This window comes from Diabrotica virgifera, chromosome 8 (assembly GCF_917563875.1).
Source record: "Diabrotica virgifera virgifera chromosome 8, PGI_DIABVI_V3a".
NCBI lineage: Eukaryota > Metazoa > Arthropoda > Insecta > Coleoptera > Chrysomelidae > Diabrotica > Diabrotica virgifera.
Window position 1 is genome coordinate 195290922 of NC_065450.1, and position 20243 is coordinate 195311164.

The 20243-nt window shown below is 30.6% G+C and overlaps 1 protein-coding gene across 3 annotated transcripts in view; it reads right to left on the reverse strand.

Annotated features, from left to right (window-relative positions):
• Positions 1-337: 337 nt before the first annotated feature.
• The window catches only part of LOC114340034 (uncharacterized), a 75728-nt gene continuing 55822 nt past the window's right edge, over positions 338-20243 (reverse strand). For all 3 annotated transcript variants that reach the window (XM_050659252.1, XM_028290746.2, XM_050659251.1), the window contains 4 exons: positions 11339-11510; positions 8868-9424; positions 3879-4174; positions 338-927 (listed from right to left, as the gene is read on the reverse strand). In XM_050659252.1, coding sequence (XP_050515209.1) covers positions 729-927; positions 3879-4174; positions 8868-9424; positions 11339-11510 — 1224 coding nt within the window. In that variant the 3' untranslated portion in view covers positions 338-728. The remainder of the gene's footprint in view (positions 928-3878; positions 4175-8867; positions 9425-11338; positions 11511-20243) is intronic.

Here is a 20243-nt window from a genome sequence, read left to right on the forward strand (position 1 = left end):
TACTCATTATCTCTCAAATATTATATTACATACATTTTTATTGTTGAAATGTTTGTCTGATAAAAATCGGTCCGGGTTAGCCGGACTTCCGGGTTATCGGGGGTCGACTTATCGGGGTTCCACTGTATTAAGATCAGTCTTGTCCTTTTTTTTTCGGAGGTTGTGCTTTATTGCTTCGACTATTAGTGCTAAATGCCCAGGTCTACTATCGTTGTACATCGGCTAGTAGGAAGAGGTAGTAGACGAAGTGAAAACTGATTATAAAAATATACAGAGGGTAGGTACCTGGTGAACAGCAGGCAAGGAAATAAGTAGGATTGAAAAACATAAAACTTAGTACTACAAAATTTTTTATTATTGATTCATAATAATAAGTAAATACAGGTACATACATCTTTTAGTAATAAAATAGTAATCTTAGTGTTATACTAAAACATTTGCAGTCTCTTCACTCACAAAAAACACAAGTTCGACCTTATTATAAGGTCTATATGGTGGAACCAAAAACAACTAATAAAAATCCCACCACAGAACACCCTTAGTCTCTAGGTGATATAAACTAACACGTATATAATATAATATAAAAAAAATAGTAAAAAATTGTTAAATCACATTAAATATTTAAAAGCACACACAAATTTTTCTCTGTCGATATAATAACATATAACTAATATTCCAATTTGTATGTGCAACAACGATTATTATATAATCTAAATGACTAAAACTACTTATTTATTTATCATTATCTTGAAAAGGTTATCCCTGAAATTATTAACCATCTTTTCTAGTTCTTCAACTTGTGCTTTTAACTTAATATTTTTGTTGTGAAGTTCATCTGCTTCCTTATCCATTTCCAGTTCTTTTACTTTTCTCTTCATCCTCGATTTTCGAGAAGCTTCGTTGTTTTTGTCCCTCAATTCCCTATATCTGCAACAAAAAATCATAGGTTAGTCTTATATTACAGAATAATATATAAAGTATTACAGATTACAGAGCTAGTTCAAAACGTAAAGAATAAACACTTATGAGCCGTTTTACATGACTGAGATTTACTTGGAAAATTATTTCAAGAATAATAACGAGAATTTTCCATTGTTCCTTGTTTTACACCTACAGTTAAATCTTAACATAACTGTTGTGAAACGCATGCGTAGAGTGTAATGTGACTGACGTTAAATAGAATTTTGTTATAAATAAAAGGCCACTGATGAAAGAAAACTAAATTGGAGGTACCATAAGAAAAGAAGATAATGACATTTTAAGGTTATAAGTTACAACTTTCATTTGTTTATTTTTTAGTAGTATATTTGGAGAAGTAAATTCTTGTGCAAAAATAATTAATTTGAACAAAGCAAATATACTTCACTGAATAAACAAATCGTAATTATTGTGATGAATAACAACAAAGTTGTAATTATAAAGGTTATGTTATCGTAAACACCACCGCGTTATTTAACGTTCTGCGCAGAAACTCGCGCCGTTTACTCTGAAAACTTTCTAGAATATAGAACAGGTTCTAAATTTTTATATTGGAAATTATCATGGTAAATTTCAGAGTAAATCTTGTGTTTTACATCTAATATTCTTATTAGATAATTTTTCATGGTATGTAAAACGGCTCTTAAGGCAGATAAATTAATCATGTATGACAGATGAGATCCTGACGAAAGAAGAAAAGCCAAAAACACCCCGACAATAAATATAAAAGAATAAAATATTTCAATAAGAAGAAAAATCAGAAAAGTGAAAAAAAAGATGCAATGGAAAGATAAGAAGAAATTGAGACTACGGTCAAAGTATGATAGTCACAATGTACACAGGAAAGTTACAGTTACAAGAAGAGGTAAATGATGGACCTAAGATATTACAGAAGGAAGTCTATTCTGCAAGAACACAGATAAAGGATGGCAAAATAACCATAACCAAATCTCGATAATATACAAGCCGAACTATTCAAACTAATGGACGACGAATCAATAGCAATAATCACAAAGATATGATTAATTATTTATATGGGAAATAAGCCACAATTAAAATGAAAAAAATAATTTTATTAACGTTTCGACGCCCAAATCGGGTGCCGTTGTCAAAAAATGAATTTTTTGAAAATGAAAAAATTTCTTGACAACGGCACCCGATTTGGGCGTCGAAACGTTAATAAAATTATTTTTTTCATTTTAATTGTGGCTTATTTCCCATATAAATAATTAATCATAAAAATGCCACAAGGAAATAGCTTCAGAACAATCACAAAGATACTAACGTAATGTATAACTCTAGAGAAATATCAACAGAATGGCTGAAGTCGTGAGTTTATTACACTTCCAAAAAAGAACAAAAATACTGTCTAGTATAATAATAATTATAAGTTATAAAAATATTACACTGATGACAAATTTGGCTGATATAGATGGAAAAAGTACTTTTACAGTTTATTAAATGAAGAATTTGACAGAAAACATGTAACTGAGGCAGAACAGCAATGGTACCAAAACCAGTAAATAGTTCAAGCACTTTAAAAAATAAACAGGAAAATCAGTTAGACCAGATGATAATATTCATGGGAGTGTGGAGAGCATTAGGAGAAATAGGAACAAGTTCGCGAACAGGTTTTTTTTATCATGTTTCATGTTGTGTGACAGAAAAAGTCCATTGAAGCTGAAGGGAAAATTGTATAAAACAGCAATAAAACCAGCTATGCTGTATGGAACTGAATATTGGGCAGTTAAAAAAAGAGGAACAACGACTACATGTGGTGGAAATGAAAATGAGTGAAAAAACGATTGATACCATTAAGAATGAGTATATTAGAGGAACTCTAGGGGTGGCACCAATAATAGGCAACTTGCACATTTTTTTTTATTACATAATAATGTTCAGTTTTGTATAAAAATGAGATTTCCAAAATTTCACGCTTCAAAAACTCATAATAACTTAGAAGTACAAATTTAAAGTCTTCTGTATTTTAAAATAGTTCAAACGAGCCGTGACGTCTCATAGTTTAACTATATGGTTCCGTTTATGGTTATATTTAGGTATATTCTTCTGCTTCTTCTTTAGTTTATTGGCCTCTACCTACTTGGGTATTTGGCCCGCTCGTCGTCGCGGAATAAAGGAAAAATATTTATATTCTAATAACATTTATCGTTTGTCATTGTAATAATATATACCATTTTGTTGAGATTGGAGTTTGATATAGTTATTGACGGAAAGGAAAGAAGGTTTACTATGGAAAATAAAACCATTTTGTAAAAGTACAAATTTTCTATGAATAGTTCAAACGATCAAAAACACTTGTAACGTCACATAACTGCATTTTCTACTGACGTTTATAATGTCTAATTTAAAATTATATACAATTTTGTTTACTTTGTTTTTCAGAATGTAAACATATAGCCCGATGACGTCACGACGCGTTTTGGCTGGTATAATTTGAATTTTTAATCGTCTTTAGGGACCAAACGAAAAACAAACATTTTTTATCTTTGATACATGTTTTAAATTATGTTCTGTTGTGATTTATAACATTTTTTTCGAATTTAAAATTTTATGCAAGTTCCCTATTGATGCCAACATGAGACAGCATATATGTTAAGATGGTTTGGTCATGTTCAACTTCTAGACGTTAATAACCTAATACGAAGAATTGCTGATCTGCAGGTTCTTAGGAGTATGAGAGGAAGACAAAAAAACCTGAGGGGAATACGCTTAGGCAGGACATGCCAGGAAGATGTCCTCGCATACGCATAAATAAAGGCAAAGAGAATGAAGATGATGACAATTAAGGAGAGAAAAAAGTCAATTCAAAAAGTATTTTATTCAAATAAACGGTGGTTAATGAAATTTGGATTAAAGGTTGAAATTCTGATCCGACTTACTTTGAAACGTCGCTATCTTTGGAACAGTCTGACGAAATAGACTGCGTCCTCTTAGGGGGTCTGCCTCTCGCCTTCTTCTTCAGAGGCTTCTCGTCCTCGCTGTCTGAGGAATAGTCATGAGCTACGGGATATCTGCTCGTCTTCATAGAAGGCGGAACGTAGTCTTCGTCGTCGTCATCATCGGCCATTCTATGCCGCCTTCTCGGTTGTTTGACGGCAACTTTTTGCGACACATTGGATGGTGGGGTTGAGGTTGACGCATCGGGAAAAACGTCATTTACGAATTGTATATCGTCCTGAAATAAAAATTAACATTTTATAACAATTTATAAAATCAATTTTAGAAGTAATTGACAATAGAATACATAATAAATTAGACGAAGGCATAGGTAATGCCCAATGGGATTTAGTAAAGGTCTGGCAGCATGTGATGCACTGTTTGCATCACAGAGATTATTTCACAGAAATGCCTAGATCTGGATCTCGGAGGTAAAGTACAGGGTTATTCACTATATTTTGACCCCCCCCCCTGTAAACTGCTTTATTTACAGAATTAGAAAAAAATGTAAAATACAAAAGTTATTCGATTTTTAAATTATGATTTTTTGACATATATATCGTACTAGTGACGTCATCCATTTGGGCGTGATGACGTAATCGACTATTTTTTTAAATGGGAATAGGAATCGAGTGCTAGCTCATCTGAAAGGTTATTCAATTCCCTATTCAGTAATATAAACATTAACATAATTATACAGGGTGTCAAAAAAAAATTTTAATTAAATTAATTGACAAAAAGAAGAATGTATGTAATTTATTTAATTCAAAATACAATCTACTGCTATCAGAAAACAGTAATAAATGTTTATTGAACAAATAAGCATTGCTTTTCACTTAAATTCAATGTTCAAGCTGCCACCCATCTGCCTCTTGGCAGATTGAACATTGAATTTAAGCAAAAATCAATGTTTATTTATGCAATAAACTTTTATTTCTGTTTTCTAAGAGCAGTAAAATGTACTTTAAATTAAATAATTACATACATTCTTCTTTTTGTCAATTAATTTAATTAAAAAAAAAATTTTGGACACCCTGTATAATTAATCATGTTAATGTTTATATTACTGAATAGGGAATTGAATAACCTTTCAAATGAGCTAGCACTCGACCCCTATTCCCATTTAAAAAAAATAGTCGATTACGTCATCACGCCCAAATTGATGACGTCACTAGTACGATCACATTCACTAGATCACGATCACTAGACGATGTCAAAAGATCACATTTTAAAAATCAAATAACTTTTGTATTTCAACATTTTTTCTAATTCTGTAAATAAAGCAGTTTACAGGGGGGTCAAAATATAGTGAATAACCCTGTACACTGTACACTATGTCATCATTTCGAGCAACTGTGTTTATCGTGTGTTTGCAACAAAATTTAGAGCACTTAGGATGTTAGGATAAAAATCTGATATATGAGGGGTCCTAGTAACAAAGTCGGCAATCTCCACTTTTTACCAAAATTGAGTTAGTTACATATTCGTATTTTACTATTCGTATTTTAAAACACTATACAAAAAAAGTGAATTACAATCAAAACGGCATTATCCGCCTATAAAATAGCACATAAATTTAGCCTAAGAATCAAAACACGGTTATCTCCATGAACGGTTAAAAATCAAAGTCGGCAATGTCCTTCTTTGATCAATGAGAATCCTCGCAGCAACCATGTGATATACCACTAGGAGTCGGCTGGAGTCGTTATTGTAATTTTTAAAACAAAATGTTGCCGTTTTATTTTTATGAGCTATCATAAATAAAATTATCTGCAAAACTCTCCAAGGTAACATAAAAACCTTTTATTCTTTTGCCGAATTTTAGTATCAAAACCGGCAATATACACCTCTTAGTATCAAAACCGGCATTCTCCATTATTTTTTCAATTAACAAAAACTGTTACTAATTTAAGTAAAATTTCTTCACTATTTGCTGTCATTTGCCATTGCCTTACAAATTAAACTATAATTGTTTCGATATCACCTAAATAAAGGCGTATCATTGTTTTGCGTTTTCCTCAAAAGTCAAAATGATGGGAGATTGCCGACTTTGTTACTAGGACCCTCATATCCCATAATTGGTTGAAAGACAATATAATATGACCATATTTTAATAATATATAACCAATTTGTATAATCCAACTAATAAATGTATTAAAGGAACTTATTCAAAACGACACCATGTCGACATAGTGTAGTTTACCTCTGAGGTCCAGAGATATGATGAATCAGGAAGTATATGCCTGTTTCATTGATTCATTGATCTTGAAAAGGCATTATTTTCAGAGCGCTGCATAATCGTCTTACAGAAATTTGTCATTGGAAACAAAGATGAAAGTGAAAGTTGAAACTGAACCGAAGCCATCTCAGAATTAGTGTTGGCCAAAGTCAGTGAGGGCCTAATGATAAACGGTGAGCCACTTAATATCATAAGATATCGTCCCTGCCATTTCCAACTATCGAATGTGAAAAGTGGTACTTTTCAGGAGAGCAAAATAACTCTTTATAGAGACTCCTAAATCAGTGCATCGACAATTGGAAAAATTTTTATATTTTTTGTATGTAATTTTTAATCCTTGTTAAATTGATAACAAATTTGAACTGCTTATTATTTTTTTCTTTCCAAAAAAATAACATTCGTTAGAGAAAGATTTGTTTCAGTCCGATGTTTCAAATTAGCGAATGTATAATAGCGAATAACTGTATAATCAAATAATCAAAATCGGTTAAAATGAAATCATAAACTGCCTCACAATAATTTCTTGGAAGCAAAACAAACAAAATTCCCACAAATTGTAAACACGTGCGTTTTGTTCTTCTCAGTAGTTTAGCATTTTCGACAGTTTACAGATTATAATTTTGAATAACTGTTATAAATTACAACACACACTTACGAATTACATTCGACATTTAGCGTTGTACAATAATATACCTTTAGTTATATTTATACAAAACAAAAGTATCGAATATACCATTTTCTTCAGTTTGCACTCAACCAAATGGAAAAATGTTCATATTCGATGGTTAAAACAGCATATTCGCCGCGCTCCTAATCAAGCTACAATAACGAGAATTTGCCACAAGATGTATCACGTATAATGCGAGGACAAAGTATCGAATATGAAAAACCCGATTTTTGACATTCGATAGTTGGAAATGGTAGGGACGATATGCTGAGTACGTCCTTCTGGTGGGAACATTAGAAGAACTGGAACACCTTGCTTAACAACTAACTATACATTGCAACATTATGGACTAAAAATACATTTAAAGAAAACCAAGTTCAAGGTATGTATTTGCAAAAGCACAAGCTAGTACTAGATAATACAAAAACTGAACAAATATCTTCGTACAAATACCTTGAAGGTATTTGTACCCTTGAATAAGATGCCACATTGAAATTGCATGGTCAATTTTTAACAGAATGAGAAAACTTTTCTGTAATCGCAATATCAATATAACGGTCCAGATAAGAATGCTTATGTTACATTTTTTCTACCCTTACGTATGGGGTTGAGCACTGGGTAGTGAAACAATCCCAACATTAAAAATCTGGATTAAAAACATTCCAAATGTGGGGTTATTGACATATTCTGAAAATATCATGGTTGGATCTACTAATGGATGGAACTACTAAGAAATATAAAACAGGGCAAAATCAAACGCAGAAGAAGCTTAAGACATAAAATCTCATGGCTACGCCATCTCCGTGAATAGATTAGATGCAGTTCAATTGAACCAGGTGTGTAACCAACAAAATTATAGGTAATTGCCAGAATGATTTCCAATCTCCAATAGGAGTGGAACTTGAGGGAGAACAATTTTTAACTGAGGAGGTTTCAAGTAAAACCGAATAAATCCACTTTTTACGAAAATTTCGTTAGTTATCGGTTCATTTTGTTAAATTACACCATATATAAAAATATTTATGTACAAAAACTAAAAAATCCTACTGAATTTTAGTGGTGATATTAATGTTTCCATGCAAAACCGAATAAATCCACTTTTTGTTCAAAACCAAATCCAAAAATATGGGGTGTGTGGTCCGATATGGGTGGGTGGTCCGATATTTTGTCGTTGATTGATTCACCTCTGCAAAATTACCTTAACAAGATTGTTGGAATATCAGACTTAAAAAGAATCTGTTTGGAAAAGACAGATTCAAAAAACTAAAGAAATTAAAATTTTAATTTCATGCTTTCAGCATTATCGATTTGAAGCCCAATCTGAACTTAGGCGCGCAATTTACAAAAAGGAAGTCTTTCAAAAAATTTTTTCTATCCGAAGTCAACCTGCGAATTGCCATTCCACCAAAAAGTGTTCAACAACTTATGGAAAAACAATTTGGAAAGGAGTGGAAAAGTGACGAAACTTTTTTGTGGTACACGAATCTTTTATGTGAAATAATAAAGTTGAACATACTAAGCAAGTACCTCAGACAGAAGAAGGGCTAAGAAATGGGTGTGACTGTCTAGAATCTAGAAGAAGAGTTTGCAGTTCATTTTTAAATGCACTATTGGATGTGCTGTTAGTCTACTAAACGCCATATGCTTTTGATTTATGTATTAGTAATAAAAATAGTATTTTTGTTAATTCTTGCTATTAAAGTTGTGAGCAAAATGAAATAAATCCACTTTTGTTTAAAGTTTATTTTGTACTTAATATCACTTTTTTAAATTCACATTGTAGGAAAAGTTTTATTATGACTTCTCTAATAGTATTTGCGAACAAGGTAAACAAAAACATAATTAATAAAAAATCCACAAGGAAAAAGTTTTCCTGTAAAAACATAATTACTTTTTGCGTCCCAGAAAAATCCTATTTTTCCAAAAATAGTTTTTAGTGGATTTATTCAGTTTTGTTTTAAACCTCTTCAACTAAGGTTTGGTACAATTTCTTTTGTAATAAGAGGATATATAGTTTTTGCTTACCTCTTTAACGAGATCCAAGATGTTAAAACCAGTCGATTCCAAGCTAACCACTTCGGCGATGATGCTAGGCGTATTGACATCTAAAAAGTTGGTCTGGTGTACCAGACCGAGATCCAAGGACAGCCTAGGCTTCGACGAAGAACTGGACTGGAACGACATTTCACTATCGTCGGGGGTCTCCGTCGCCGCAGGGCGGACGACGGAGCCCACCGGCGACGATGGATAAGAAGAATGTCTACTACTACTACTTCTAACACTAACACTACTGTTTATGTCCATGTCGAACATGGATGAGTTGTCCGGGGACTGTTTAACAATGTATGTACCATTTTCTGACGCTGTGGGCGAATAAATATCGGCGTCAGTGTATAGTTGTTGATTATTAAATGCTACTGCGTTTCGATGCATGTTCTCCGGGTTGATGAAAACGTCCTCTTGGTTGTTTAGTGGATTAAGGGAGCTGTTTTCGCGGAAGAACGCAGCATCGCACTTCAGCATGAGGTGCGCCTGAACATTTGTCTGATAACTGCTGATGTCGAAATCAAAAGCATCCTTATCTGAAAGTAAACGGAACAGATTAATATTTCATTATTAAAAAACCAACGAATGGGAAAAGAAAAGTATTTTTTTCTTTTGTAAAGTGTGTAAAAATATTTACTTCCTAGCTGCTTCAGAGCCATGGTCAAAAAATAGAACGAAACGTGGAGATTGTTGAAAATTTTTCATGTAAAATTGAAAAAAATCTAGAATTTTTTTAACTTTATAAGGAATTTCTTTTCAATTTAACCCTTAAACGCCCAAGGGTGGGTAAAAAATGTCCACCTAATGCCTATTCCCTTGTAACATATTTATTACGTGTTTAATTTTTTTTTTAATTATTTATTGTTAAAAAGACAGCCCATTATCGAATGTTAATTTGGTTCTACCAATATTTTTAAAAATAAAAGCAGCATCTTGAGTTAAATATGGATGGGCATAAAAAAACACCCTTGGCAAAACTTGTTACTACCTAAAGGTTTCTATATAATTTCTCGTTGGTAGGAAGATAATCCATATAATTATCGATGTATAATTACATAATCTACATAATTATCCGCCAATAAGGAGGCTGAAAGAAAGAATATGGAGAAAATCGACAAATCTGAATTACTGGCTTTTACTGATATGTTAATTTTGATGCATATTGTAATTTTGTTGTAAGGTTTGTAAATTGTTTATATTAATATTTTAGAAGATGCTGTGTTTATTAAGCATAAGATTCTTAAGTTTAGTCCATTTTCAACAACTCTCAATAAATATATTAGCTATTTTCGAGGTGGACATTTTTTACCCACCCTTGGGCGTACATGGAACCTAAAAAAGGTTGGGCGTTTAAGGGTTAAGATGAATTCAAAAAAAAACTTTTTTTTAATTAAAAGAGAAAAATTAAAGAAAAATTAAAAATTCAAATGTAAAATATAAAAAAAAACAGGAAAAATTTCAATAAATTTTTTAAAATTCAAAAAAAAATTTTAAAATCCAAATAATTATTTTTATATTTTTATTAAAAAAAATTCAAAATCCAAAAAAAATCCAATTAACCTTAAATTTACCAATACAAAGAGGGATCCCATTTAAAAAAATTGAAAAATATCTATAAAGTTAAAAATAAAAAAAAATTGTTAAGGTTAATTAACTTTACCAATACAAAGAGGGATCCCATTAAAAAAAATTGAAAAATATCTATAAAGTTAAAAATAAAAAAAAATTGTTAAGATTTTTGACCATAGCTCTGAAAATGACTTTGTGAGCCGAAAGCACTCGGCTAGGAATTAGAATATTTTTACACAATTCAAAAATACTTATTCATTTGTCATAAGTGTACACAAAAACCATAGATCAGTCTTTGTCGAATATTTTATTATTGCACTATTTTAGCTCAGAGACTGACAAATCCAGGTATGTAAGTTTTATTTAGTTATCATAAGCCTATATAAAGAAATACTATAAGTTGTCTGCAGATATTTCGATGTCTTTTTTAATTATTAAAAAAATTTTTGGAAAAAATATTTTTTTAAATTGTTTAACCAAATGCCATTGTTTGATTATTAGCAATATTGTTAAAACATTGAATATCCTGTAGTGTAGGCAAAAAGTACATACGAATTAAAAAACATTTTGTAAAGCTTTAAATTTTTAGTTCCCCCTTAAAATTTTTTCCTGCGAATAAAAAAAATTTGAATAGTAAGCAATGAATCCAGAAAATGGCATTTTTTACACTGAATTGTTTTTTACACTAAATAAAAAAAAGAGTAGAAATATGTGCAGAAAACGTATATGTTTTCTTTATATAGGCCTATAATAGCTAAAAAAAAAACAATTTAGATACATAGATTTGTCAGCGTTTTTGCTTATTTCCCTGGTGTATTTATGTAAAAAAACGGTGCATTAATAGTAATTATTTTTCAAATATACCAATAATTTCTACTCACCGAAGACTGGAGTATTGAGTTCATCTACAGCATTGGATATTATCCGTTGGGGGGAAACGAACGACGATAGGTCGCCGAATTCCTCCATTTCCAACTTGATTCTCCTTGGAGGAACGTAAAACACACCACCTCCTGTTGCGAACTGGCTCTGTTGTGAAACACTGGATTCGACCTAAAACATACGAATTTTTTTAGTACTGAGGCACATTTTTGCACATTTTGTAGTTATGGATTCCATGATTGACAATATGAAAGAAAAAACTTACTATTGTTGGACTATTCTACCTCTTGAACCATTGGTTATTTTTAGATGCACAAGTGAACGAGGTTTTCTGATCCATTTGTAAATTTAGTGATTTTTTTGCTCAACAATGACTAATGAGTTTTTGATACTACTCCAATACAGATAAACTGCTTTCCTTCTTGTCTATATTTACTACAAAGTCTCACTCCCAAATTCAAAAACTGTCACCCACTAAAAATATTGTCAAAGACGGCATTTCTCTTTCTCTCCTACTGCTTCACCAGCTCCTGCGTCAGATGGGTAAAAGAATGGAATGAAGTAGAGAGAGTCAGTGGTAGAGAAGATGGTAATGGATCAACGATGGTGAAATAAAATCTATAACTATGTGAGAAATGTGATGTTGATAAATAAGAAGGGAAGAGCTAAATGCAGTTCTAGCAGATATCCAGGAGGCATAACTGGACTCGCAGGGGTGGGAAGAAGGAGAGGTTGATGACAGGAATAAATTTTTTATGTCTCTGCATACCTCTATCGACTCAATAGGCTAACAAAACAAGCAAAATTGATTGAAGACGAAAGCAAAACTTAAATATTGTATATAAAAAAACTAGTTCTTTCCTGGATCGAAAGTGCCATTTATTTAGTTATTTTACCAAAACGTCCACCACCCCTTGGTAGTGTAGGTTTCATTGTTTTAGTAGTCAACCACAACTATACATATCATTACAAAATACCAGCTGTGAATACCTACACTATATTAAGTAGAATAGTCCAAAAAAAAAATGATAGCCCGGGTGTCTCCAAAATTTATAAAAAATCTACTCATTGAGAGCCTGTTTTTTTTTAATTAATTAATATTTTCTGAACTTTTCATACAAAAATATCATTTTATGAGTAAATAGCAGTTAAGATGTTAACATGATTAATTTATAAAAAATGTTTTAATTCCGAAAAATACAATAATGTTTATCTTCATTTTCTAGCAAAATTATTTGAATTTAAAATTTTCTTGTTTATTTCAAGCGACTTTTAAAAATGATTCATAAAATGCTACTTAATAGGTTTTCCCACATTAAACCAAATCGAATACCAAAATAAAATATAATCTGAGTTTTCTTTAATTTTAGTAAGTTCTAGATTTACAGATTAACAAATATTTCATTCTTGCATGAATAAATGGGAAAAGAAAAGTATTTTTGAAGTGTGTATAAATATTTACTTCGTAGCTGCTTCAGAACAATGGATGTGATCAAAAACTATAAAGTACCACTACTAAAGAGGCACAAGTTTTTGTATTGAAAAATCCTTAATAAAGTTAAAAAAAAACTTGTGAGGATGGTTGGAAATTTTATATGTAAAATTGTAAAAAATCTATAATTTTTAACTTCTTAAAAGGATTTCATTTTCAATTTAAAAAAAAAATCAAAAGAAAATTAAATAAAAGATCGAGAAAAATTTAAAAACACATTCAAAAGAATTAAAAAAAAATAGCCTCAAGGTACGGAATTTTCTCAATAACAATTTTTTTAATTAAAAATAATAAATAATGGGATCCCTTTTTATAGTGGTACTTTTTTGTTTTTGACCATAGCTCTGAAGATGGCTTTATTAATATTTCTGAACTTTTCATACAAAAATATCATTTTGTGAGTAAATACCAGCATTGTGTTAACATAATTAATTTATAAAAAATGGTTTAATTCCTAAAAATAATTAAATAATATTGTTTATCTTCATTTTCTAACAAAATTATTTGAATTTAAAATTACTTTGTTTACGTCAAGCGACTTTTAAAAATGATTCATAAAATGTTAATAGGTTTTCCCACATTAATAAATCAAATCGAATACCAAAATATAATATTCTGAGTTTTTCTTTAATTTTCAATAAGTTCAAGTATTGAACGTTTAAAGTACTTTTGAGCCAATTAAAAAAAATGCAATAAAAAAATCTAATTCACTTTTGTACATTTTTATTCGCAATTATTTTACTTTTTATTTGATCTATTTAATAATTATTATTATTTACTGTATCAGTTAATATTTTCTACAAATCAGTAAAGTCTACAGAGGCTAATATTACTGATTGAAAAATATTTAAAAGAGCTGAAGTTAATATGGGATCAAAGAAACAGAAAAGGTCAATATTATTATATGTAATCAAAATTAAATTTTCAAAAGAACAATAGTATTACTCAATATTACTCAATTCATTAAAATAATTCAAAATTGTGCTGATTTTGTCATAATATCAATATAGAATTGATATACTGAGTGAGGGCTTTAATAACATGTAAACCGTAAGAAGCAAAAAAATTACTACTGTATTAAGCATTGGTTATGTTTTGCCTGAAACTATTTTCAAAAAATGGGAGAAAAAAATAAAGTGTTCTTAAAAATATTTCAACAAACTTTTTTAGCAACTATGAACAACTAGAAAATCGACAAAATTAATATAAAATTAGATAGTAGATAAGTAGCAACATTTTCTAGTTTTTGATTTGTTTAAAACTTACTAAAAAATGGTCATTAGAAAATATATCGGAAAGATATTTTTGGCAAGATGCATTTTTTTTATTTTCAAAAAAAAACAATTTTAAAGAATATTGTAAATAGCTGAAGTTGATATTGGATCAAAGACACACAAAGGTTAACAATGGAATTACTCAATAGATTATTCAATTCATTAAAAAATGCTTATTATTTGTCATATCAACATAGAATTGATATTGGGACCGTGCAAGTTCGGCAAAGCGACCTCTATTTCTACGCTCTGTACTTTTATTCGCACTTTTAATTATATTGGCCAATTATATTAGTCCTGGTTGCTGGATAATTGTCAAGGCCATAGTCCAAAAAAATAATGAGAAGAAAAAATAAGATGCAGGTTATGTTATGCAAACGTAAACAATTGTATGTAGTAAATAAAATTAGTTATTAAAATGCAGTACTGCAAGCAAAATACAATAAATTAAATTTACCTTTATATAATAATTGCATATCATATCAATATTGTGGAGCAATATATAATTCGTCTGCTTCAATGACAGAAGGTATGAAATATACGTCAATTTGACAATTTCAATTGACAATATGAATTATTTAAGATAGTTGCAATATTTCTCCGCGACTCGCGCACGGTCGTTTCTCGTTTCCCTTCCAAGTACTTGCACACCGCGAATATTGAGAGCCTTAATAACGTATAAATAAACCATAAGAAACAAAAAAGTACTACCTCCAAGTCACGAGGAAATTATATTCATTAAAAGATTCATGACAAAAGTGAAGAAAAAAAAATGATAAGAAATAGAATATTTCCTACATGGCTATTAAAAAAATTTCAAAAAATTGAAAGGTGAATTTTGCTCATATGTAATTCCTAAAATTATTTTAAAAAATGGGACAAAAAAATAAAGTGTTCTTAAAAATATTTTAATAAACGTTTTAGCAACTATGAAATCAACAAAAGTAAAATAATATTAGACAATTAGATAGTAGTAACATTTTCTAGTATTCGATTTGTTTAGAGATAGGTACCTAAAAATGGTAATGGTCATATTCCATTAGAAAATGGATGATTTATGTATAAGACGAGATTGTTTCTAATTTTCTTTAAATAGAATAATTTTGTATTTTTTTCAAAGTTCAATCTAAATTTTGGCCAAAAAATTAAAGTGTTCTTAAAAATGTTTCTATAAACTTATTTAGCATCTATGAACAATTAGAAAATCAACAAAATTAAGGTATCATTATCATAGTAGTAAAATTTTCTTTTCCATAAAATTTTTATAGTTTTCGATTTGTTAATAACTAAAAAGGATCATTTTCCATTAGAAAATGGATAATGTAGAAAGATGTTTCTAATGTTCTTTACATAATTTTGTCGCTTCCATAATTCTATTAAAAAGCAATAAAACGTTTCAAATAGAATAATTTTGTATTTTTTTTTCAATATTCCAATCAAAATTTTGGCAGACACCCAACGAAATTATGTAATAAAAGAAAATAAATAAGTACATGAAAGGTCCTAGCATCCTGGTGACACCACCTGAGCTGGGAATCCCAACATTCCATCACTGTGTCTATCGATGCAACTGGTGAACTAAGACAAAAACACTGAGTAGAGTTACCACCCACTCACGTGACCATACATACACGACGTCTTCTCCACCGACTGTGTCCGCGAGCGGTGTCTGCGAAAAACAGTGATCTGGGGGCCCGCGTAACGAATCGGCGTTTTTAAAAGGGATGCCCTACCACCGACACAAACACACTGATTCTTGCCGGTTGCGACTTGTCTGTTTGATTCGCATTATTGCACCATTCTTGTTGAGCTTTTCCAGGAAATTGATATTGGGAAGATACCATAATTCGGAACAAGTTCATAAATTATAGATACACATTTTCTCGACATTTTATATACAGGAGATCTTCAGAAAATAATAAATTTTCTGTTTTAAGAGGAATCCATTTAGAAATATGTACGGTGTTTTTCAAACCCACAGTGGAGAACGCCTCAATTATCTCAGAAATAGCTTGCATGATTTTTATAGATTTTAGTGATATTATGGTGGTACTTACATTGTTGCCAGATCTTTCGTTTTTCTGAAAATCTAATGAAATTTCTGATTTCAAATAGAACACCCATTATTTTCGATGTAATGTTTCCATAATTTTGGAGTTACTGCTACATTTATTTACGCATTCGCGGACACGACTGCATATGCGGATACTAAGGGAAATAACTGTCTGCATATGCAGTGGTGTTAAACAATTTTTGTTACATTATAAAAATCAATTTTTTCGTTCCGGGCAGATATCTTTAGATATTTTTTAGATCATTCCGAACAAAAAAGGTCTCTTGTAATTTTTCTCTAAAGTCGATCGTTTCCGAGTTAACAATTTAAAAATGAAAAAAAAACGAAAAATGGCGATTTTCAAGACTTAAGTAAAAAAATATTATTTTTGAAATTACGAAAATTGAAGTTCGAACCTTATTCTATAAGTTCTCGGTAAGTTTTTTTAGGGCAGTCAATGAGGGTATTTGGCTCCGAATTCCATCCTACTACATCGATTTACTTGATATTTTCACAGTAAGTAGGGAATAGCGCAATAAACAAAGTCTACCCTATGCCGATGTGTGCTTTTGTCCTGGGGGTGGGCGCCACCCCTTCTCGGAGGTGGAAATTTTTTTTTGTAAGTATAAACAGTTCTATAATCTTTTTTAACTTAATACATACTTTTTTAGTTATGCGTGGTTGAAAATTGCACATTTTCATTGAAAAATGACACCTTTGCAGACGGTTTTTTGCTAATACTTTAAAAACTATACATCTAACGAAAAAAACTATATAAAATATTTTTTTACATTATAAAAAAATAACGAGATTTGTTCCTTCATATATCTTCTAATTATAATACAAAAAGAGATATGGTAGGTGAGAAAAGCTTGTTTTTCTGGTGTATGCTCAAATCGGTGAATTCAACTTGAAATATCAGAGAAACGGTCGATTTTAGGTGTATCATGATACTAATACCTTTTGTAGTGCTTGAAAAGACCTTTAAAATGAGCAATATTAAATGTCGACTACATTCAAACTAAGCGAGATATGCTGCAAAAATTGATGACTAATGTATTTAAGAAAAAAAGTATATTTAACCCCACATCAATTAGAATTTAAATGCATCTTTTTCCTTCTACAATACTTTTTATTATATGTTACATATTTCTACATTCAAAAAGTTGGACGGGTTTAAAATGAATGGTTTTTGAAAAAATAAGATCAAATTATTTAGCGCATTTTTAAATCTTCTTAAAAATCTTCCTTTTTCTCCATGAAAAACTCGAAAATGATAAGAGATTCGAAAAAAGATACAGTACAAAAATGTAGGGTTTTTTGGGTAAAAATTCTGTTTTCATTTTTCATTACTGTATCTCATCATTTTCAAGTTACATGGAGAAAAAGGAAGATTTTTAAGAAAATTTTAAAATGCGCTCTATAATTTAATCTTACTTTGTTCAAAAACCACTCAATTTAAACCCATTCACCTTTTTGAACATAGAAATATTACTATAATAAAAGGTATTGTAGAAGGAAAACGATGCATTTAAATTCTGGTGGATGAAAGTTAAATATTCTCATTTTTTCTTAAAATACTTTAGTCATCAATTTTCTTTGCAGCATATCTCGCTTAGTTTGAATGTAATCGACCTTTAATATTGCTCATTTTAAAGGTCTTTTCAAGCACTACAAAATGTACTGGTAGCATTATACACCTAAAATCGACCGTTTGTCTATTATTTCAAGTTGAATACACGAATTTGGGCATGCACCAAAAAAACAAACTTTTTTCACTCACCATATCTTTTTTTGTATTATAAATAGAAGATTTATGAAGGAACGAGTCTCTGATTTTTTATAAGCTACAAAAATGTTTTATACAGTTTTTGTATAGTTAGATGCATAGTGTTTAAGGTATTCGCAAAAAACCGTTCGAAAAGGTGTTACGTTTCAATGAAAATGGCCAATTTTCAACCACGAATAACTCAAAAAGTATCGAGTTTCAAAAACAAATTATAGAACAGTTTTTGCTTAGAATTAGGTTCTCTACCCACTTCCGTAATTATTTTAACCAAAAAATTTTCCACCCCCGCGTAAGGTAGGGAACCACCCCCGCGTAAGGTAGGGAACCACCCCCAAGATAAAAGCACACATCGGCAAAGGGTAGAACATGAATTAGAAGCTATTCCCAAAATTTCATTAAAATCCCTGCAGTAGGATAGAATTATGAGGTAATATCCTATTCTTGCTCACATTGACTGGCGTACAAAAATTCTTATCCGGACTGAAGAAGGTTTGTACTTGAATTTAGGCACTAAATAATTTCAAAAATTATATTTTTTACCTGTGTTTTGAGCCTTAAAAATCGTCATTTTTCGTTTTTTTTTTTTTGTTTTAATTTGTTCATAGACTCAAAAACGATCAACTTTAGAGTTACAAGAGACCTTTTTTTGGTCCGAATGATCCAGAAACACTAAAATAATATCTGCTCATGCCAAAAAAAATGATAATAACTTATTATAGCATTTATGTAGATAGGGAAATTATATGGAAAATAATCAGTATTTTTAAGGTCTTCAAAACGCAAAAAATATACAATGTGTTTCATTTGAAATAAGAAAGTTCATTCGATTTCCAGAACAACGAAACTGACAAAAATGAAGCGAAGGGCACAAAAGTGCGAAATTTAAAAAATTGTGGGTTAGGCAAGTATGGAACTGAGCCAAATAACCATTAATAACCACTTGGAAAAATTGGAAGAAAATACATTTGAACTTAGAAAAATGTATAGAATCAAGTAAAAAAAGGTTTGGTGCATTAGAAATAAAAAAAACAAATTAGTCGATATACTCCGTTTCTAAGTAGAGGTAAACCGTTCACCTATTAAGGGAAGCGGACTTTTTTTACAATGTCCATTGTGCTTTACTCTCTACCATTTGTAGCGGTAGTTATCCCTCCTTTCTTGCTTCGAGGGAGGCTTACTGTCTGGTGTATTTTCATCTTCGAAGATTTATATCTTTGACATCTAAAATCGCGACTTATATTCTTAAAGCAGCATCAGTTCATGTTTAACATCTTATCATCGTTTCAGCAATCATTACCACCGTTTAACATATTCAGGTGCCGTTCTACGCGGCGTTCTATGGGCGATCATGCTTATGTCTCCGAACCATGAGTGTCGTTTGGGGCCTGGTCCCCTCCAACCTTCAATTTTTCCCATTAATATGGTTTTTAAAAGATTATATCTGCCGTCACCTTAAAATATACTCCTTAGAGAGTTTCTTTGGGTATTAGCTCTTTTAAGACATCTTCAGTTGTAATATGGTCGAGCGATGCAATCTTAAGCAACCTTCGGACACATTTTTAACGCTGCAATACTGTTTAACATTTAAAATACGTGTACCTTAATATTTTAAAATAAGTGGGGGTAGTGTTTTTTTTCTAGAGAGCTGGGGGAGAAGCCTTGTACGTATGGTCAAAAAATTGTTATTTACCTATTTATTGAATATCGGAACATTTCAAAATCCAAATAATACAATGAAATGAATGATCATATATTTTATTGTTTGTTAGAAAAATAGGCTCATTTTTAAAATCGTAGTTAAAAAGGCTATAGCGGGACAAGGTGGGACAACTGCACCCTGTAGTATTCTTACTTGTGATTGGACACTCGAAAATAGTTTTTAGCCAAATTTTTATGAACATACATTTTCATAACTCACTCTGATAATATTCTGATTTTTTTGGAGCAAAACTGAGCTCAAGAAAAAAAAAGAATTTTTAGCAAACTTCTAAATAATTATTTTTCGTGTATTTTTTTTGTTCTTTTAAATGGCTTTTAAAAAATACTCAATATTCGAAAAAAACACATTCGTTTGGTGGTTTCCCCATGTTTTAGCACATAAAAAATTAATGTACATAAATTTTCGTAACACACTCTGATAATTTTCTGATTTTTTGGATCAAAATTGAGTTCAGAAAAAAAATAATTTTTAGGTTATGTAGTAATTTTTGGAAAACTTATTATTTTTCGTGTATTTTTTTTTTTGTTCTTTTAAATGGCGGGGTTAGATTTGCAATTTTCTTTCCGGAACATACTC